At 48.1% G+C, this 22755-nt stretch overlaps 1 protein-coding gene across 1 annotated transcript in view; it reads right to left on the bottom strand.

Annotated features, from left to right (window-relative positions):
- Nucleotides 1-22755, bottom strand: part of CACNA1A (calcium voltage-gated channel subunit alpha1 A) — a 267197-nt gene that overhangs the window by 102184 nt on the left and 142258 nt on the right. The window contains exons 12-20 of the mRNA XM_017895048.1: nt 18792-19001; nt 14358-14470; nt 10121-10233; nt 9825-9956; nt 9479-9551; nt 5447-5564; nt 5226-5293; nt 2196-2302; nt 4-686 (exon numbers count right to left, since the gene is read on the bottom strand). Coding sequence (XP_017750537.1) covers nt 4-686; nt 2196-2302; nt 5226-5293; nt 5447-5564; nt 9479-9551; nt 9825-9956; nt 10121-10233; nt 14358-14470; nt 18792-19001 — 1617 coding nt within the window. The remainder of the gene's footprint in view (nt 1-3; nt 687-2195; nt 2303-5225; nt 5294-5446; nt 5565-9478; nt 9552-9824; nt 9957-10120; nt 10234-14357; nt 14471-18791; nt 19002-22755) is intronic.

Here is a 22755-nt window from a genome sequence, read left to right as displayed (position 1 = left end):
CGCCCCGGGCCGGCCGGCTGCCCTCGCGGTGCCGCACCCTCCGCTCCGCCTTGTCCTCCGGGCCCTCCTCCCCGGGCCTGCGGTGCGTGCGATGCCGCCGGGGCTCCCCGTCCGCGCCCGTGCGCGGGGACCCGCTGCGGCTCTCCCTGCTGCCCCCCTGCCGGTGCACGTGCCTCCGGTGGGGATCCCCGGCCTTGCCTCGCTCGACCTCGCCCTCCCAGAACCCGGGCTGCTCCAGGCTGCCCTCCCGGGCGTGGTGGTCCGACTCGCGGCCATAGGGTCCCTCCCGGCTCAACTCGGCCTCCTGGCTGCCCGCCCAGGGCCTCCGTGCGTCCAGGCCCGCCGAGCCGCTAGGGTCCCGGGCCCGATCGTGGTAGCGGGTCTGTTTCCTGAGGAAGTCCTCAGCGCGCTGCTGGCCGAGGCGCTGGTCCACGGTGGGCTCAGCCGCCCGGCTCTTGTTGGTGTTGTTGTTGCGGTTCTCCTGCGGGTCCACCACCAGCGGCCGGTCCAAGTGCGTCTTCATGTCAGGCCGCAGGTGCCGGGTGTAGGCAGCCTTCCAGCGCTCGTCCGGGTCCATTTCATTGTACAGGGCCTCCCGGCTGGCCAGCAAGTTCTGCTTTCGCATCTCACTGGTCCGCTGCTCCCACACGGACTTGGCTGGCTTTTGATTCTTCTGTTGCTCTTTCCTGCAGTGGGGTGTTCACAGGACTTAGAGCATTGGTAGGCACTGTAGCTTGGACGGATGGCCCAGGCTAACCAACCCACATCTCAGCCTCCTACTCCTGCTCTCCACCCTCTACTCCCCACTGGATGCTAGAAGGAGCCTGTGAGCATCTGAATCAGGGCCCAGCCTCCTCTGCTCAAGAACCCTCCATGGCTCCCACCTGACTAGGAGCAAAAGCCCAAGTCCTCCCCCTGACCCAGAAGGCCCTGTGTAATCTGCCTGTCACCTCCTTGCCCTCACCTCCTCACACTTACTATTCGATTCCAGTCACACAGGCCTCCTTCACATCAGGCATGTTCCTGACTCAGGGCCGTTGCCCATGCTCTTCCCTCTGCCTGGGATACTCTTCCCCAGGCCCCCCAATGGCTCCTCCGTGTTCACCTCCTTCAGGCCATGTAACCTTCTAGGTGAATAGTCCCCAACCTTTTTGGCACTGGGGGCCAGTTTTGTGGAAGACAGTTTTTCCACAGACCCAGGTGTGGGGGGTGGTTTTGGGATGAAACGGTTTCACCTGAGATCCTCAGGCATTAGATTCTTAAAAGGGGCACGCAACCTAGATCCCTCAGATGCACAGTTCTCAACAGTGTTCGTGTTCCTATGAGAATCTAATGCCGCCTACTGATCTGACAGCAGGTGGAGCTCAGGCGGTAATGCTTGCTTGCCCACTGTTCACCTCCTGCTGTGCGGCCCCATTCCTAATAGGTCTCAGACTGGTACCAGTCCACAGTCCAGGGACTGGTGACCCCTATTCTAGGTGATGCCTTCCCTGACAACTTTGTTTAAAATCACAACTGTCTTCACTTCCATCATTTTCTTATTTTTTTTTTTGAGACGGAGTCTCGCTCTGTTGCCAAGGCTGGAGCGCAGTGGCCAGATCTCAGCTCACTGCAAGCTCCGCCTCCCAGGTTTATGCCATTCTCCTGCCTCAGCCTCCCAAGTAGCTGGGACTACAGGCGCCCGCCACCTCGCCTGGCTAGTTTTTTGTATTTTTTTAGTAGAGACGGGGTTTCACCGTGTTAGCCAGGATGGTCTTGATCTCTTGACCTCGTGATCCGCCCGTCTCGGCCTCCCAAAGTGCTAGGATTACAGGCTTGAGCCACTGCGCCCGGCCACTTCCAGCATTTTCTATTTTCCTCCCCTACTTTCTCTGTAGTTCCATCACCGTCAACACAATATATAATTTACTTATTTATCTAGTTTATTGACTCCTTCCCTTGATAGAATGGCTACACTCAGGTGGGATTTTTTTTCTCCTTGTTAATGCTGTATACCCAGAAGTTAGAACAGTGCTGGGTACATAACAGCTGCTAACTACATATTTATTGAGTAAAAGTGGGTGGAAGGACGAGAAGTGTCTCTTCCTAAAGCTCAATTCTGTCAAGGACCACCCCTAATGCTTCCCAAATCTATGCCTGGGATAGCGTGGAGGTTGAGGAGCCGGGGTAGCATCCCAGGGATTAGGGGCACTTACACAGCTATGGACATGTTGGCCGCGGACAGAGGACTCACTTCTGCCACCTCCTTGGCTTTCTGTAGGGCAAGTTTCTGGTTGGCTGCTTCTTCTTCCTCTTGCTCGTCCTAAAAGGCACATGGAATCTTTGTTCACAAAACAGGAACTAGGCCTTGGGGACTCACTTCTGACTCTGTTGCTGACCAGGGGCAACATTTGAAATATTTAAAAATAGGTTTGGCTTGAGTATCGACCAATCAGAACCAAGGCTCCCCAATCAGAATGGGTACCTGCTATTGGTTAAGTGTACTGCTATGCCCTCTGTGTATAAGCTTGACATCTAACTCATTATGAAGCCTATCTTAACACACAGCCAGATGACAAAAAATAAAAATGTCCCTTCTCTTCCTACAATGAAGACTTTCCTGCAGTCTGGTTTTTTTTTTTTTTTTTTTTTCTTTTTTCTTTTGCTTGTTTGTTTTCAGAGACAGAGTTTCCCTTGGTTGCCCATCCTGGAGTACAATGGCACAATCATAGCTCACTGTAGCCTTGAACTCCTGGACTCAAGCAATCCTCCCACCTCAGCCTCCCAAGCAACTGGGACTACAGGTGCATGCTACTATGCCCAGATACATTTAATTTTGTTTTTTTTTTTTTTTGGTAGAGACAGGGTCTCGCTATGTTGCCCAGGCTGGTCTTGAACTTCTAGCCTCAAATGATCCTCCCGCTTCAGCCTCCCAAAGTGCTGGGATTACAGGCATGAGCCACTGTGCCTGGCCCCTGCATCCTGTCTTAATGAGCTGGAAAGCAACGCAAAGATTTTCCTCTCACTAGACTTTCTGAGCCATGTGAACTCTCTGAACCAGCGTTCAAAAAACACCAACTAGCCTCACACACAGAAGAGCCTGGCATCCGATGGCCCATGCCATGCACTGTCAACAGCCCCCAGAAAGAGAATCAGGAGAGGAATTTATATTCCCAGCCCCCACGACAGGAAGGCGGTGGGGAAAGGAGAGCAGGGGCACTCGGGCTACAGCCAACTGCCCAGGGTGCGGCTGCTCACTGGTGGTTAGGTTCAGAGAGGAGGAGAATGGGGAAGATGTTCTAAAATACATACAGAAAAGACGTTTTGGACTTTAAATCCTTCTTCAGCCTTCATGCAGGGCCTCATTCGTAAAACAGAAAAGCCAACAAAGAAAAAGCAAAGAAAAAGCAACGAGAAAGAAATGGCCAGAAATGAACCCGCCCATAAGAAAAGTCATGGCATTGCAGGACAGCTCTCCCGCTGTGCTCCGAATTACTAGAACGGGGAGCAACCTTACCACCTTGGAAATGGTCAGATCAGGACACTGTCAGAGACAACATGGAGATGGGATCTGGCTGGCCACCCTGCTCTCACAGGGCCACCCCCACCCCTCCTGGCACCATTCCCAGCATTTTTCAGAGCCAGGTCTCTGGACCATCTGCCTCAAAAACACCTAAAATGCAGATCCCCAGGCTCCCCCAAAGAATCTATAGAACCAGGGCTGGACTCTGGAATCTGCATGTCCCACAGGTTCCCAAGTGAGCAGGAAACATGCTCAAATTCAAGCAACTGGTACACAGCAGTTAAGAGCACAAGCTGCAGACCCAGACAGCCTGGGTTCAAATCCCAGCTCCACAACTTACTGCTGTGTGGCCTTGGGCAAGTCTCTCAACCTCTCTGTGCGACACGTATCTCATCTAAAATTCCAACTCTCCCCGACTTTCCCTACTGAATTTTTCTCTGTCGCATTTATCACCAACTGACAAGCTACATATGTTTACAAATTTCTCTTGTTTCTTGTGTGTCTCCCCTCTTGAATCCCTGCTCCATGAAGACAGAGATTTTTGCCTTTTTTGGTTCACTACTTAATCCCTAAGTCCTAGACTAGGGTCTTGGTCACACAGTAGGTGCTCATTAAGTGCTTACTGAATGATGAAATCTATAAAATGGGGCTCAGAGAGCTTGCTTCCTAAGATTTCCATGATGATTGAATAGGATTAAAAACACATATTAAATGACCAAGAAATGCTTGTAGGATCAATGAAAGAAAGAATGTGGGTCTGGAGAAGAATGTCCACACCTCCCAGGAGATAAATGAGCTGGCCTTTCTCCCTCCCCGTCTCCTACCCTCCTGCACCAGCCCCTGAGGATGGACTCTTGGAACTTGGATGAGCTCATGGCTGGATCAGCCCTCGGCTCAGCCATGCCAGCCGGCTCCACAGTGGCCAGGCTCGTGGCCGTGTGCTTGGGATGGCAGAGGCTTCCGCTGCCCTCCAGTGGGAGCTGGGGCCGGGAAACTCTCTCTCCCTCCTGCCAGGGCCGGCAGATGGAGCGTTGGCAACCGTCTGCTTAGTTTGGTTCAATTTCACAAACATGTCCTGAACACCTCGAGGCACTGGAGGTGGGGCTGCAATGCTGAGGGCGACCTCGGGGCTGAGAGGAAGACCCTGTACCTGTTACATGTAATCTTAACTTAATAGGGTCCTTGGGGAGGGGCTTAGGCTGGACCGAGGCTAGCTCTTAACATGCTAGGTTTGGCTAAGGGGAGGCTCCAGTGGGAAGCCAGAGGAAGAGAGAAGGTGGGGACATTTATTGGTCATTCCATCTGTGCCTTGCCATGGTTCTGGGTCCTCTAAGGTCCCAGGGCTGGTGGCAGCCCTTTTTCCTTGGCCCCAACTCTTATTGGGTCCCCATAACAGCACTCCCTCTCCCATCCACTAGCTGGGGGCGACATCATTCCTTGGAAACCCTGCTTATTCCCTGTAAACGGCCTTTTGGTTGAGTTTGCCATCTGTTTCCTGCAGTGACCTCACTGCCTTCCCCCTTCCCACCCTCTTGGCTGTAGAATTTGCTTGAGGAGGGACAGTCTGTTTCTGGGAGTTGGGGGGAGAGGCGCCTTCTCTTTGCACAGTGCATCCCCGGCAAAAGTTGTGACCCCGTTCCCGCGCCCCCACCCCTACTCCCGTCCTGATCTGCCATGGGTAGGTGGTAACTTTGCCAGAGAAACATTCTCCCACCGCCTCCACCTTGGTGAGCTCCTGGGCGTTGGCCAGATTGTCCACAGCGATGGCCAAGAACACATTCAGGAGGGTGTCTGCAAATGTCTGAGTCAGGAAAAGCAACCATTGGTGGGACACCACTTGGACCCTGGGTATCTGGGTCTCTCAGTACCCGCCCTTGAGCCCCTGCCACCTCTCCTCTGCCAGAGGTCCAGGGCTGTCCCCATCTCTCCCTCCATGAAGGATACAGTTCCCGAAGAGTGTCAGTACAATGAAATAGATGGAGAACACCATGCCGCCCTGCACGCCCCCCTGAGACTTGATCCCGTCGTACATGACCTCGTTCCAGTCTTCGCCCGTCAGGATCTGAAAGGGGAGGAAGAAACACACAGCCAACCCCCTCTCAGCCACGGGCCCCTCGGAGGCGCAGTTGTGGAGCCGGCATCCACCCACTCCACCCCCAAGCCCAGGAGGTCTTTAACAATCCTGCCTGGTTTGCGGAACTAGACTGTGTTGGCTTCTCCTTGGCTTTTCTCTTTCTTTGCGGGTAGAAAGGGCTGTTCCTGCATTCAGTGGCTCTTAGCCTGGCTTCTAGGAAAACGGAACCCTGGAGGAGTCACAAACCCTCCCGTCACTCTGTCTTACCTGATGTGATTAAGGGGATTTGCTATGGACTAAATTGTGTTCCCTTCCAAATTTATGTGTTGAAGCCCTAACCTATAATGGGATGGTATTTGGAGATGGGGCCTTTAAGAGGTAACTAGGGTTAGACGAGGTCATGGGGGACTTCATGATGGTATTAGTGCCCTTATAAGAACAGGAAGAGACCGCATGCCATGACGCATGCCTGCAATCCCAGTACTTTGGGAGGCCGAGGTGGGAGGATCACTTGAGCCCAGGACTTCAAGATTAGCCTGGGCAATATAGCAAGACCCCTTCTTTACAAATAATAATAATAATAAAAAAATAGCTGGTGTACATCTGTAGTCCCAGCTACTCAACGGGTTGAAGTGGGAGGATCATTTGAACCTAGGAGTTTGAGGCTGCTGTGAGCTACGATTGCGCCACTGCACTCCAGCCTGGGCGACAAAAAAAAATGTGATTTGCCTAAAAAAAAATTTTTCTTTTTTTGAGATTTTTGTCTCAAAAAAAGAAAAGAAAAAAAAGAACAGGAAGAAACACCAGAACTCTCTCTCTCTCTGACATATGAGGACACAGCAAGAAGGTGGCTATCTGCAAGCTAGGAAGATAGACCCCACCAGGAACTAACCCTGCTAACACTTCGATCTTGGACTTCCCGGCCTCTAGAACTGTGAGAGAATAAATGTTTCCTGTATAAGCCACCCAGTCTGTGGTATTTTGTTATGGCAGCCTGAGCAGACTAAGACAGGATTTTAATATTTACCCGTGTTCCTCGTGTAGTCATGGTGATGATTAAATAAACTACTATGTGGAAAGCACAAATGTAGCACAAAGACATGTTTGGGGTCCCCCTGCCTGAGGCAGACCCTGGAACAAGGGTTCAGGTGTAAGTGGTTTATCTGGGAGGTGATCTCAGGAACCACCAGTAGGGGAGAGGAGAAGTGAGAAAGGGAAAAGAGGGTGGAATATAAACAATATGTTATCAAGCGAGTTTCCACTGTAGGTAACCGGGGCTCGGTCTTGCTAGGGAGCTCTGGAGGTCATCCCACCTGAGGGTGAGGGAGCTGGGGTATTTATCCACCAACGCTGCTCCTTTTAGGGTGTGGTGCAAAAAATTCACAGTACTACTGGACTGCAGTTCCTTGGGGGCAGAGCAGGGGACCAGAGAAAGACCAAGGTAAAGGATTAGGTGTTGACAGATAGAAGTTTTGCTGATGCATATTGAAAGAACCAAGAGGATATTCAAACAGCACCTACATGCTCCTTTAAAAAAATCCAACTTCCTTCCTTCTATCCATATTTCCATGAGGATAAAGTATAGTTAAAGAACTCCCAAAACATTAATCTGCTAAAAGAGGGTTTCTAAGCCTCAGCACTGCTGATATTTGGGGCCAGATTATTCTATTTGGGGCTGTCCTGTGCATTGTAGGATGTTGAGTAGCATTCCTAGTCTCCACCCACCAGATGCCTGTAGTACCCCCTCCCTAGCTATGACAACCAACAATGCTTGCAGACATTGCTACATGTCCTTGCAGGACAGACGTGCCCTTGGGTGAGAACCTCTGAGCTAAAGATACATGACTAGTAATCAGTGCTATTAATAATGGCTTATGGGCCGGGTGAGGTGGTTCATGCCTATAATTCCAGCACTTTGGGAGGCCAAGGCAGGCAGATCACGAAATCAAGAGTTTGAGACCAGCCTGGCCAACATAGTTAAACTCTGTCTCCATTAAAAATACAAAAATTAGCCAGGCATGGTGGTGCACACCTGTAGACCCAGCTGCTGGGGAGGCTGAGGCAGGAGAATGGCTTGAATCCAGGAGGCAGAGGTTTTGGTGAGCTGAGATCACGCCACTGCACTCCAGCCTTGGCAACAGAGAGAGACTCCATCTCAAAAAAAAAAAAAAATTGCTTATGTGGGGGCTCAGAACTTCCCTTCATGGAAGATTTCCTCTTCAACTCCCTGTCTAGGGGTCTCATTTAGAAGCTACCTCCCCAGGAGAAGGAGACAGTGAAGTCACATTTTCTATACACCCTCAGTCCCCCAAAGAGAAAGAATCCACCAGAGATGCTCTGAAGGTCCCGGCTGGGCCAGTTCCAAGCCTCAGGGAATGTGCCCACATGGGCGCAGGAGTTGCTTTGAGTTGATCACCCTGGAATATGAGACCAAGGTATCTTCGGATTTGGTGGGTGTATTAGCCATTTATTTTGTTTGTTTGTTTCTCTGCCTTTTTTTTTGTGAAGAGACAGGGTCTTGCTCTGTGGCCCAGGCTGGAGCTCACTGCAGCCTCAAACTCCTGGGCTCAAGCAATCCTCCCGCCTTGGTCTTCCAAAGTGCTGAGATTACAGGCATGAATCACCTCACTGGCCTGGCCATGCATTTTATTTTCTTTATTCTGATACATCTGGGGTCTTGCTGACTCTGGAGGGACTGCCCTGTCCAGCACTAGCCAGTCCCTAGCGGTAGTGAACAATTTAGCCCTGAGCAGGCTTTTCAAATGCAAACCAAACAATATCCTAACCAGCCCATATCCCAACCACTTCCTTTACCTTCCCAACACTATCCACCTGCCCTAACACCCCAAGGTCAGGTCCTAGACAAGTAGGAACATCTCCTCTGCCCCAGGGTCCACTGAAATGAACCAAACTAGCCATTCTTGAGCTGTTTACTCTGCCTCACCCATTCCTTCCCATGGAAACCACAGTCAAGGCTCTTGCCCAGATTTTCCTTCTCTTCCTGCTTGACCCTGTTGCTTCCCTGCTTGGTCCTGCATGGTGTGTTCCTTCTCTGAGGATCTGCGAGTATAGCAAACTTTCTTTTTGTTTTTGAGATAGGGCTTTGCTCTCTTGCCCAGGCTGGAGTACAGTAGTATGATTGTAGCTCACTGCAGCCTCAACCTCCTGGGCTCAAGCGATCCTTCCACTTTAGCTGCCCCAGTAGCTAGGCGGTATGCATCACCATGCCCAGCTAATTATTATTATTATTTTTTTTTGTAGAGATGGAGTCTCACTATGTTGCCTAGACTGGTCTCAAACTCCTGGCCTCAAGTAGCCCTCCCACCTTGACCTCCCAAAGTGTATTTATTTATTTATTTATCTATTTATTTTTAAAGATGGAGTCTCACTCTGTTGCCCAGGCTGAAGTGCAATGGCACGATCTTGGTTCACTGCAACCTCCGTCTCCCAGGTTCAAGCAATTCTCCTGCCTCAGCCTCCCAAGTAGCTGGGATTACAGGCATGTGACACCACGCCCGGCTAATTTTTGTGTTTTTAGTAGAGATGGGGTTTCACCATGTTGGCCAGGCTGGTCTCGAATTCCTGATCTCAAGTGATCTGCCTACATGGGCTTCCCAAAGTGTTGGGATTACAGGTGTGAGCCACCACACCTGGCCAAAGTGCTGGGATTATAGGCGTGAGCCACCATGCCCAGCCACAAACTCTTTCCAGTGACATTCATCTTCTGATCTGTTGGCCTCACCATATTTGAATAATGATAACCATAAAATCTGTACATTAAAGTGGTATGAAAAGGCAAGGTAGAGAAGGAGGAGTTCAGGGAAGCCCCTTGGATGTGGAGTAGGCACTTTCACCTGTGACACTGAGAGGCGTTGGCCCATGGGGCCAGGTGGAGGCCGTACCTGAAACACCGTCATTATTGCTGCTGGAAAAGTATCGAAGTTGGTAGGAGGAGTCCCTTCATCGAAATTAAACCTGCAGGGAGGACACGGACATTTTACATTGGCCCCACCCCAGGTGCTCTGAGGGCGTGGCTCAGTATCTCATCTCCAAGGAAACGAATGCCTCCATCATCTCTGTCCCCAGGAAACCCTGAGTGGTACCCAGGGCCCTGCTCATCTGGGTGACCACAATAGGTGTCTGGGCTACAAGGAAGGCAGCCTGCATGGTGGAGGGGAATGTGGGCCTCTGGATGCCCTGAGCCTGACCCCAGGGAACCAGGGGTTGGAATTCCTGTGAAGGACTTACTGGCCGCCGAAGAGTTGCATTCCCAAAAGGGCGAAGACGACAATGAACAGGAAAAGGAGAAACAACAGGCTGATGATGGACTTCATGGAGTTGAGGAGAGAGACGACCAGGTTTCTGAGAGATGCCCAGTACCTGCCGACAGAGGCCAGGCGAGGACTCAGGCCAGGCGGGGGAGGCAGGGCCCCGGAGTTAGCCCTCGAAGCACGAGGCTCACTTTCCCAACTTTCTGGAGGCGGCCCCACCGTGTCCCCCATCCCCACCCGTTGTACAAATATCCAGGAACCCCAAAGACTTACTTTGTGACTTTGAAAATACGCAATAACCTGAGGGCTCGTAACACGCTGATTCCAAAGGATGTGCCAGGTTTTATGACAGCCCAGATAACCTCGAAGATGCTCCCAATGATAACCTAAGGCAGAGGACCTGGTCTCATGTCCAGGGACAGTGTCTGGGCTCTGGAACTGGCAAGCATTTCCTAGGCACCAACCTTGTAAGAACCCAACCAAACTCCTCCCTCCAAATGGAAGCTGGGTGAGGATCCTTGACCCCCTCATTCATCCATTCATTTATCTATAGAGACCAGGTCTCACTGTGTCACCCAGGCTGGAGTGCAGTGGCGCAATCATAGCTCACTGCAGCACTGTCCTCCTGGGCTCATGTGATCCTCCCACCTCAGCCTCTTGAGTAGCTGGGATTACAGGTGTGCACCACCACACCTGGCTAATTTTAAAGCATTTTTATAGAGATGGTGTCTCGCTAGTATTGCCCAGGCTGATCTCAAACTTCCGGGCTGAAGCCATTCTCCTGCTTTGGTCTCTTCAAGTGTTGGCCTCTACTTTCCAAAGCATTGAGCCCACTGCACCTGGCCTCTTATTTATTTTTTTATATGTATGTATGTATGTATGTATGTATGTATGTATGTATGTATGTATTTAGAGATGGAGTCTTGCTCTTGTCACCCAGGCTGGAGTGCAGTGGCGTGATCTCGGCTTACGGCAACCTCTGCCTCCCAGGTTCAAGAGATTCTCCTGCCTTAGCCTCCCGAGCAGCTGGGATTACAGGCACCCGCCACCACGCCCAGCTAAGTTTTTGTATTTTTAGTAGAGACGGGGTTTCACTATGTTGGCTAGGCTAGTCTCGAACTTCTGACTTCGTGATCCTCCTGCCTCGGCCTCCCAAAGTGCCGGGATTACAGGTGTGAGCCACGACACCCGGCCTCTTTTTTATTTATTAAGAGCACACACAGGCCTGAGAATCCCTGAAACACATAATTACAAAGTGAATGTTCATGCAACTACTACCTATGTCAACAGTTAGGAGAAGGCTAGGGGCAGTGGCTTATGCTTGTAATTCCAGAACTTTGGGAGGCTGAGGTGGGCAGATCACTTGAGCCCAGAAGTTCAAGACCAGCCTGGGTAACAGAGAAATCCTGACTTTACAAAAAAAAAAAAAAAAAAAAAAAATTAGTCAAGCATGGTGGCACGTGCCTGTAGTCCCAGTTACTTAGGAGGCTGAGAAGGGAGGACAGCTTGAGCCCAGGAATTTGAGACAGCAGAGAGCTGCGATCCTGCCACTGCACTCCAGCCTGGGCAACAGAGCAAGACCCTATCTCAAATAAAATAAAAAATAAAATAAAAAGGGACATGTGGATACCCTGGAAGTTTCCAGAGACACTGTGATATAACTACCATCCTGAATTTTGTAATAATCATTTTCTTACCTTAAAAAAAAAATTGAGGTAAAATTCACATAGCATAAAATTCACACTTTGAATTGCGCAATTCAGTGCATTTAGGTACATGCATGATATTCTGCAACTATCACCTCTATCAAGTTCCAAAACATTTTCATCACCCCCAAAAGAGGCCCTGGCCCCATTAGCAGTCACTCCCTACTCTCTCTCACCAGACCCTAGCAACCACTAATCTTACTTCCTGTCTCTATGGATTTGCCTGCTCTGGACATTTCATACAAATGGAATTATGCAATACTTGACCTTTTGTGTTTGGTTTCTCCTACTGAGCATTGTGTTTTCGAGGTCCTTGACTTTTTAAAGTATTCAAGTATCATCCTCAAAAAATATAATTTAAGGTGGGGCGTGGTGGCTCACGCCTGTAATCCCAGCACTTTGGGAGGCTAAGGCGGGTGGATCACCTGAGGTCAGGAGTTCGAGACCAGCCTGGGAAAATTGCTGAAACCCCGTCTCTACGAAAAATACAAAATTAGCGGGGGATGGTGATGCATGCCTGTAATCCCAGCTACTTGGGAGGCTGAGGTGGGAGAATGGCTTGAACCCGGGAGGTGGAGGTTGTGGTGAGCCAAGATTGCGCCACTGCACTCCAGCCTGAGAAACAGAGTGAGATCCTGTCTCAAAAAAAAAGAAAAAAAGAAAAAAAAGAAAAAAATATATATAGTTTAATTTTTTCCATTTGAACTTTGCATGAACTGTATGGACTTACGTTGCTAGCTCCTGCCTCCTTCTGTGCCATGTTATGTGGGTGAGATTCATTCCTGTTGTTGGGCATGTGGCTGTTGCTGGTGGACTTTCATTGTTGCAGAGTATTTCATTATATAGATATGCCACAAAATATGTATCTGTTCTACAGCAAAGGGATACATGGATATTGGGACTTGGAACTATTACACACAAGGCTGCTCAGGACATTTTTAAGTTTTTCTTTGTTTCTTTTTTTCTTTTTTTTTTTTTTTGAGATGGAGTCTCATTCTGTCGCCCAGGCTGGAGTACAGTGGTGCTATTGCAGCTTACTGCAACCTCTGCCTCCCCGGTTCAAGCGATTCTCCTTCCTCAGCCTCCCAAGTAGCTGGGATTACAGGCAGGCACCACGACGCCTGGCTAATTTTTGTATTTTTTTTAGTATAGACGGGGTTTCGCCGAGTTGGCCAGGCTGGTCTCGAACTCCTGACTTCAGGAGATCCACCTGCCTCCGCCTCTCAAAGTGCTGGGATTACAGGTGTGAGCCACTGCACCTGGTCTACTTTTATTTCTTAGAGATGGGGTCTCAGTCTCTTGTCCAGGCTGGAGTTCAGTGGTGTGATCATAGCTCACTGCAGCCTCAAGCCTCAAACTGCTGGGCTCAAGCAATCCTCCCACCCCAGCCTTCTGAGTAGCTGGGGTTACAGGTATGGGGCATCACACCCAGCTTTCTTTTCTTTTCTTTTCTTTTTTTTTTTTTGTAGACACAGGGTCTTGCTATGGTTCCTGGCTGGTTTTCAACTCCTGGGCTCAAGCAGTTCTGCTGCCTCAGCCTCCTGAATAGCTGAGGTTACAGGCATGGGGCATCACACCCAGCTTTCTTTTCTTTTCTTTTCTTTTTTTTTTTTGAGACGGAGTCTCGCTCTGTCGCCCAGGCTGGAGTGCAGTGGCGCGATCTCTGCTCACTGCAAGCTCTGCCGCCTCCCGGGTTCACGCCATTCTCCTGCCTCAGCCTCCTGAGAAGCTGGGACTACAGGCACCAGCCACCAGGCCCGGCTAATATTTTTGTATTTTTTAGTAGAGACGGGGTTTCACCATGTTAGCCAGGATGGTCTCGATCTCCTGACCTCGTGATCCTCCCGCCTCGGCCTCCCAAAGTGCTCTTTTCTTTCTAATGGAAAGAAATTGGTTTTATTCTTTAAACATTTGGTCCATTTATGTAGGGAAGGTTTGTTTGTTTGTATGTATTTTGTTTTCTCCAACAACATAATTTTCTATAATGGCAGAAAACAGTACAACATTCAGTTATTATAAATTATTAAGCCTTCCTGAGACCAACAGGACTGTGCTAAATTATTAGGGTTGCCCTGGGCCAGGCAATCTCCACTTATTTGCGAACAACCTTAATTTCACTTCCAGCTGCAGAGACATTCTGGCCTGTGTCTCCTAGGTATCTGGGTGAGATTTTCTAGGATGAATTCCTAGCAATGGAATGCTGGCTTATATCTCCATCTTGTAGTTTCTGCCCTGGTTTGATGAGAAGGATTGGATGTAGATTATTCTCAAGGACTTAGGTTTTCTGTTGACTAGTGGGTTCCTGGGTGTTCATCACATTTAAAAGTAAACTAACTGAGCAATTCACAAAATGACAATGGACCATAATGGCTCCATAATGCCAGAGTGTTGTAATCTAACAATTATACTTCATCTACTCCACATGACTGAGCTCCAAAGGAAAAAAAGAAACAGAAATCATGATGATGTCCTATTTGTAATCCTAAAGTTAGGCACTTAGTTGGAGCGACACAGGCAACCCACCTAAGGCATGGCTTTTCTCCCAACTTGGAAAACTTGTCTTATGTCCCCTACTTAGCTTTCCGACGGGGGTCTATACATTTTCCTCCCACTGGCAGTGGTTGAGGGTTCTGGGTACCCTGGATCCTTGCCAGCGTTTGGGATTGTTTTCTCATTCCTTCTGCATCCATCTGAGTCTCTCATATTCAGGGGTGACTTTACCTTTCTCCCTTTAATGTGTCCAAGTATCTGTCATTCCAGGCAAGAGCTGGAGAAATGAACTTTTTAGAAACAAGAGCACTTACCCCACAGTCAAAGCAGTTGAAGGAAGAGTGGAAGTAAGGCCGCGTCCCAAGCCCGTACATTTTTATAAACATTTCGGACATAAAGAGTCCTAAGAAAATGAATTCTGCATAGTCTAGAAGGGAGAAGGAGGAAACAGAGAGGAGGTTAGGCTTGCTGAGGGTAGGGGTTCCAGGTGGCTCTGACTTTTCTTTTATTATCATTTTTTAACTTTTTATTTTTTGTAGAGATGAGGTCTTGCTATGCTGTTAGGCTGGTTTCAAACTCCTGGCCTCAAACAGTTTCCCCAATTTGGCCTCCAACATGCTAGAACTACAGGTATGTGTCACCATACCCAACTTCTGACTTATCTTTTTTCTTTTAAAAATTTGTATGTGGAGATGGGGGTCTCATTATGTTGCCCAGGCTGGTCTTGAACTCCTGGCCTCATGTGATCCTCCCAGCTCAGTCTCCCAAAGCGCTGGGATTATAGACATGAACCACTGTACCCACGCCCTGTCCAAGGTGTCCTTCCCATGGGCCTCAGTTTCCGCTGTTAAAAAGGAAGAGCTGGCTGGGCATGGTGGCTCACGTCTGTAATCCCAGCACTTTGGGAGGCCTAGGTGGGCAGATCAACTGAGATCAGGAGTTTGAGACCAGCCTGGCTAACATGGCAAACCCCATCTCTACTAAAAATATAAAAATTAGCCAGTGTGGTGACACATGCCTGTAAACCCAGCTACTTGGGAGGCTGAGGCATGAGAATCACTTGAACCTGGAGGTGGAGGTTGCAGTGAGCCAAGACTGGGCCACGGTACTATAGCCTGGGTGACAGAGCAAGACCCTGTCTTAAAAAAAAAAAAAAAAAAAGAAGAGCAACAATTGTGCCCTCCTACTCTCCAACCAACAAGCCAACCAACCTTAGGCCAATTTTAAAAGGAATGAGAAAAAGTTCTGTGGGTCTCCATCTTGTAGCTTTTGCCCTGGTTCGATGAGAAGAATTGGATGTAGATTATTGCCAAGGACTTAGCTTTTGTGTTGACTGGTGGGTTCCTGGGTGTTTATCATATTTAAAAAATAAACTAATTAACTGAATAATTCACATAATAACAATGGACCATAACAGCCCCATAATGCCAGGGTGCTGTGATCTGACAATTATACTTATTCTACTTCTACGTGACTGGGCTCCAAAGGAAAAAGGGAAATAGAAATCATAATGATATCCTATTTGTAATCCTGAAGTTAAGTACTTAGTTGGAGCGACACAGGCAACCCACCTAAGGCATGGCTTTTCTCCCAACTTGGAAAACTTGTCTTATATCCCCTAGAAATCCTGTGTTGTGAGTGATCTAAAAGTCTTGAGCAAGACAAAGTCTTTTGTTCTTTGATGAGCAAGCATAAAAGTGCAAATGCCTCAGGGAGGGGTAAAACATGGATATGTATTTGCTCCAGCAAATAAATGGCTGACATCAGATCCTTTTCTGAGAGGGCTTTCTTGGTGGGGTAGGAAGATGAGGAGTTAGGAAGGGCATGGGTACTTAATGGATAGAAAGGAGAGATGAGGAGGGTTTCTGAGGAGCAGAAAGCATACAGAAAAGAAAGAGACAGAGGATTGAAACTAACTTCCATGAATTTCATATAGCTAATTAAGGCCACAAAACTAATTGTGTTTGGTGGTTGTGATGGTTTAAATGTTTGTGTCCCCTCCAACATTTATGTTGAAACTTAATTGCCAATGTAACAGTATTAAGAGGTGGGGCCTTCAGGAGGTGATTAGGTCATGATGGTAGAGCTCTCATGAATGGGATTAGGTGCCCTTATAAAAGAGCTTGACAGAGGAAGTTTGTTCCTCTTGCTCCTCCACCTTCTGCCATGTGAGGACCCAGTGTTCCTCCCTTCCAGAGGATACAGTGTTCAAGGTACAATCTTGGAAGCAGAAAGCAGCCTTCACCAGACAAGGAAACCTGCCAGTGCCTTGATCTTGGACTTCCCAGCCTCCAGAACTGTAAGAAAATAAATTTCTGTTCTTATCAAATTACCCAGTCTCAGGTAATTTGTTACAGCAGCACAAATGAACTAAGACATTTGTCAAGGGTGTTTCCTATATCATGCTTTTAAGAGGTGTTTTGAACTAACCGTCAAAGTCCTTCACACTTATTTATCACCAAAATTTCTCCTTATTTATAGGACACTAAGGAGATCCTAGTGTCTGAGGGGAACTCTAAGGTTCCTAGGACAAAAATATCAGCAAAGGAAGTCTGTTTGTAACATCTGATACATTCCAAGACCCACCAGAAGTAACTCTGGGAGGACTGAAGAGTTTCTGAGATCTTGTTCCTCAGTTACCATGGAAACATGATAGCAAGTGATGCACAAGACTTGAAAGAATTACTTATCCTTAGCATTGTTGGATCTGGAAGAACTTTCAGGACCATCAAATTCAGTTTCCACCACATAGTTGTGGAGTCTGAGACCCAGAGAAACAACTACACCGCATTGATCCCAAGACATACATTTTTGTTCACATTTTGACATCTCTGAAATTAACGTGTATCTTTTTTTTTTTTTTTTTTTTTTTCCGAGATGGTGTCTAGCTCTGTTGCCCAGGCTGGAGTGCAGTGGCGCGATCTCAGCTCACTGCAACCTCTGCCTCTCGGGTTCAAGCGATTCTCCTGCTTCAGCCTTCCAAGTAGCTGGGATTACAGGTACCTGCCATCATGCCCAGCTAATGTGTGACCCTGGGCAATCTACTTAACCTCTCTATGTCTCAGTTTTCTCAAATGGAAAGTGGGAATGAGTAAAGGACCTTTATAGACACTGAGGGCCCAGGCAGGAAGTCTCAGTCCCTTGTTCCTGAACCAGGACAGACTGTACAAGATCATTAGTGGAGAGAATATAGGAGAATAAAAATAGAGTATCAGAGGAAGTTAAAACAAGAAGTAGAGTCCTCATTTATGAGAGACTCCAGAGGGACTAAAAACAATTACTAAGTTTGAAACTAGGTCAGGGCCCTGGGAAGGAGAACTGGTTCCTGAGGGGTGTCCTGGGGGGTCAGCCAACGTGACTGGGAACAAGGAGGGTTATAAGAAGACAATGGCCTGGACTAGGCTCATGGGCCTTTCTAGGTCAAAGACTAGACTGTCTCTTCTTGCTGTCCTAAGTCAATTCTAAACCAGGTCAGAAGGGCAGTGAATAAATTAGAAAGCCAGTAGGCAAAAGATGTTTTGGGAAGTCCTTACTTGGGACCTGCAAGCCAAAGCCAGAGCATCCACCTGCCCCGCTCACTGCCCAATCACTACTCTTTTAATTTAATTTAATTTAATTTTTTGAGACAGAGTCTCTCTCTGCTGCTCATGCTGGAGCACAGTGGCATGATCTTGGCTCATTGCAACCTCCACCTCCTGGGTTCAACCAATTCTAGTGCCTCAGCCTCCCGAGTAGCTGGGATTACAGGTGTGCACCAACATGTCTGGCTAATTTTTGTATTTTTTGTAAAGACAGGGCTTCACCATATTGGCCAGGCTGGTCTTGAACTCCTGGCCTCAAGTGATCCACCCACCCCAGCCTCCCAAAATGCTAGAATTGTAGGTGTGAGCCACTGTGCCTAGCCCCAGTCACTGCTCTTGTTGATTCCTCAGAGCTCTTTACTTTTTAAATCCTGCTCAGACATCTCCCCATCTTTTGCTGCTTTTCCTCACTCTCACTTGGCCCTCAATTTTGATACTATCTCATGCTAACTCATATAGAATCTGGGAATAGGCCCAGAGGGCAAAGCCTTGGTGGTCCTTGTACCCTGAGGGAGCAAGATGCTCTCACAGATACTGGAGGGGATGTTCTATGAATGAATAAGAAAGCCAAAAAGGGCAGGGGAGGAAGTGTTAGGTTGGTGCAAAAGTAATTGTGGTTAAAAAAAAAAAAAAAAAAAAAAGGCAAAAAACGCAATTAATTTTGCACCAACCTAACAGGAAAGAAGCAGAAGGTTTGAAAGAAGAGAGAAGCAGTCAGAAACAAGCAGAGAAAATGAGGGCAACATATAAGCCACTCCTTATTTCTAAGGCATCCTCTATCTCTTAACCATAAGTTATGAACATTTCCAGAGATGTACATAAAAATTATTAATACATGTTTCTGTTTCTGTCTATCTTATGAGCTCTGTCTTTCTCTGTCTCTCTTCCAACATCCCCTTCACCAGCACCCCTCTGTCTCACTCTCTTAGAAAGGAGCCTTTGTTGGCCTGAATTCCAGCTTCTAGCTCTCAGGCCTAAGGGAGATGGGTTCCATTGTCATAGCAACAGCAACATTGGCCCCAGTGACAGTTATAGAAATGGCTAAAGGAAAGGGCAGATTCAAGGAGGACCAAAGAAGACACACATACTACCAGAAAAAGAGAAGTGGGAAAAGGGTGTGAGGGAGGGATCACGGAGTTGGCAGGGGTGGGGCTGGGCAATACTCACAAAGGAAGTCGGAGAGCCACTCGGGCTGGTTGTAGTGAACAATAGCAACACACAGCGTGTTGAGAGCTACCAAACTGAGTACAGTCCAGTAGAAGGCCTGAGTTTTGACCATGCGGCGGATGTAGAAACGCATCCTCCTCTCTTTTTTGTGAAAAAAGGTCGAGTTCTCCAGCTTGGCACTTTTAATGCTGGCTCGGGCGAAGGGAGAACCTGCCAGGGAAAAGATGGAGAATGTCAGGCTTAGGCTGTTCCTGCGGAAGAAATTAACCAGTGTGCAGCCCAAGCACAGATCTTAGCCAGGGGATCCATTAGTCTCTCCAGCAAGCCCTCTGGCCTGAGGGAACCATCATGACCCATGGGCTTAGTTTTGCATAGATGGAGCTTATGAGAAGACAATGTCCCTGAAAATAACAGAATCAGAAATAACCAATGAGTAAGCAGGATGTTGATGGGGAGGCTGATAGCTCTCTGTTGCAGGAGCCAATTTTCCATGACTCCCACTCCCAGGCACATCTGATACCTCTGGGAGTCACACCACAGGGCAGGATAAAGCAGGGCCTCCATTCCCTGATACAGGGACAGGCAACAGAGCTGCACGGAGCATGTTGGAAGGCCTCCAGAAAGAGATGTGGATAAGACTCTAGTTTTCCATGGACATTTCACTTTAGAAGTGATCACTGAGGAATGAGCTGGGTGTGTCCTCTGCCTGCATATAGTTTTGCTCTTATGCATTTATTGAGTACCTATTTTGTGCCAGCCTCTGTTCCAGGGGCTCAGGATACATTAGGCAACAGAGCCTGGACTTCCTGGGTCTGACCTTCCAAGGGGAGGAGACAGACAGTGGACATAATAACTAAATTAACGGTGGGATGGAAAATGAAAAGTGCTATGGAAAAAAAAAGTTGGGATGGGTGCAGTGGCACATGCCTGTAATCCCAGTATTTTGGGAAGCTGGAGTGGGAGGACTGTTTGAGGCCAGGAGTTTGACACCAGCCTGGGCAACATAGCAAGACATGCTTTTTAAATAACAATTTTTTTTAAAGAGAAAAAGTAAAGCATCACAGAGGGACTGGGAGCCCTAGGAGAGTCCACGGGGTAGGCTACAGCATTAAATTGCAAGGTCAAGGTGAGTGTGTTGACTTGTCACTTTAGTATCTTAGGTAGAGGAAACAGCAAATTTAAGGTCCTGAAGCGTGAATGTGTCTGCCCAACAGTTTTGGGGAATAGCACAAGGAAATCAGTGTGGTTGGAGTGGAGTGGTTGAGGGGAAAAGAGAAGGAGGTGAAGGCAGAGAGGTGATAGGCAGATCATGCAGGACCTGGTGGACCACAAGGAGGACTTTGGCTTTTACCTTGAGTGAGGTGGGAGCCATGGAGGGTTCTGAGTACAGGAGGAATGGAACCTGACTTGGGTGTTCACAGGCACCCTCTGGCTGCCGTGGGGGACAGTAGACAGTGAGAGGTGAGGACAGGAGCTGGGAGACCAGGCTGGAGGTGACTGACCCATCCAGGCAAGTGATGATGATGATGGAAGGGAGCTGGAGTTGGGTGGTAGTCAAGCGGGGAGAATTTGGGATGAATCATTTAAGATAGATTCAACATTTGCTGATGGGATGGTGTGGGTATAAGAGAGAGGGATGAGCCAAGGTTTTTGGTGAACCCCTTGAGGGATGGAGCTCTCATCCACTGAATGGGCACAGGTTTAGGGGAAGGTCAGAGCTCAGTTTTGGACAGATTGAATTTACCTTCTAAAATACCTCTATCTTTTTTTTTTTTTTTTTTTTTTTTTGAGACAGGATCTTGCTTTGTTGCTCAGGCTGGAATGCAGTGGCTTGATCATACCTCACTGCAGCCTTGAACTCCTGGGTTTAAGCTATCCTTCCACCTCAGCCTCCCGAGTAGCTACAACTACAGGCATGTACCACCATGCCCACTTAATTAAAACGATTTTGTTTTTGGTAGCAATGAGGTCTCCCTGTGTTGCCCAGGCTGGTCTTGAACTCCTGGGTTCAAGCAATCCTCCTGCCTCAGCCTCCCTAAGCATTGGGATTACAGCATGAACCACCATGCCCAGCCTTAAGATACTTTTTCTTATAAACCCTCAGTTGCATTCATTTTTACGTGGTTCTTCATTGGTTCATTCATTCATTAGTACATTCTTTCTTTCATCCATCCACTTGTTCATTTATTCATTCATTCTTTCACCATTCTTAAATTCATTAGCACATTCATCATTCATCCATTCCTTTGTGTGTACATCATTCATTTGCTCATCCATTCATCCATCCATTCACTATTCATTTGCTTATTTGTTTCTCCATTCATTCCTCCACTTATCCATTCACCCATTCATCCATCCAGCACGCTTATCAAAACCACCCCACTTGCCAGACACAGGACACAGCAAACACCTCCAAGGAGGCCACTTCCTATCGGCAAAATTCTCAATGGAGATTTTGAGTTGGCACCCTAGGGGCCATACCGACTCATACTGGGTTTGTGAAAGCTGAAATTATTGGTCCACATTTAAAAACTGGGAGATTTTCCATGAAAATATGGATTTCAGCTTCCCCTGAATGAAAATAACAGCTGACGTTTATGGAACATTTAGCAGGCACCAGGCACTGCAGGGAACATGTTTTACACGACAAGCTACTTGCTCCTCCTCAGAGTCCTAGGAAGTAGGGACCAGTGTTATCCCCATTTTACAGCCAAGGAAACAGGCTGAGAGGGGTCTAGTAACTGGTGAAGGTGTGTCAAGATAGTTCAGGGGGTGTGCTCTGGGCCACCACCTTGCACACCTGGGGCATGTGGCCATGAGGCAGGGGCACATTCCACTAGGCTGCAATTGGCCAGGCCCGGTGGCTGTGACCTCCTTACAGGGACGCCTCTCCTTTCTGCAAAGACCATTCCCCTCATGTTCATCACCTTCTCGAGCCCAGGGGCAGCTCCTCATGACCCTGCCCAGCATTTCTGGTCCTAGTCCCTGAAACTCTCAAAGATGTGTCCAGATCTGCAGGTCTCCAAAGGGCTTGGCGAAAAGAAATAAGACCCTTGGGACCTTGGGGGTCAGAGGGGATGTTCCACAGATTGAGAGAGAGAGAGAGAGAGAGAGAGAGAGAGAGAGAGAGAGAGAGGAAGAGAGAGGAAGAGAGGGAAAGAGAGAGAGAGACCAATCACAACAGGCAGAAGGTCCCCAGCCCCCACTCCTGCTGGAGCCACACTGAAAACCTGGCTTAATCACCAACCAGCAGATGACCTTGGGCAAGCCACTTTGGTAAAATGGAGACAACCACAGTTCCTACCTCAGAAGGCCATTCAAAGGCATAAATGAATTAATACATCTTAGCATGATGCCTGGTACCTTATGATTACTGGATATAAATCTTCTAGTATAACCTCAAGAGCTGAAATAATGACTAGGTTCACGTGCCAGCCATTGAGAAAGTCTTTCCTGATCACTCAGCCTGGAGACACATCCCCACAACAGGTGTACCCTTCACTGGGAAGGGAGAGGGAAATGAATATTAATTGAACACCTACTAAGTGCTAGACCCCATGCTAGGTACTGTCACTTCTGTAGTTGAATTTCATGCTCACTTTGACCCATGTTCCCTTTTTCTATACATTCCTGTCTCTCATTTTTCTCTGTGGTCTGGAATTATAATTGCAGACAGTCTCTGGATTTTTAAAAATCATTTTCAAGAGATATTTTATTCAACTCAATATATCCAAAATATTATCATTTCAACATGGAATCAATATTAAGATGAATTCAAAAGATATTTTAGGCCAGGTGCGGTGGCTCAAGCCTGTAATCCCAGCACTTTGGGAGGCCGAGACGGGCGGATCACGAGGTCAGGAGATCGAGACCATCTTGGCTAACACGGTGAAACCCCATCTCTACTAAAAAATACAAAAAACTAGCCGGGCGAGGTGGCGGGCGCCTGTAGTCCCAGCTACTC

The sequence above is a fragment of the Rhinopithecus bieti genome, unplaced genomic scaffold (genome assembly GCF_001698545.2).
Source record: "Rhinopithecus bieti isolate Rb0 unplaced genomic scaffold, ASM169854v2 scaffold_26199, whole genome shotgun sequence".
NCBI lineage: Eukaryota > Metazoa > Chordata > Mammalia > Primates > Cercopithecidae > Rhinopithecus > Rhinopithecus bieti.
This window is presented reverse-complemented; position numbering and strand designations above follow the sequence as displayed.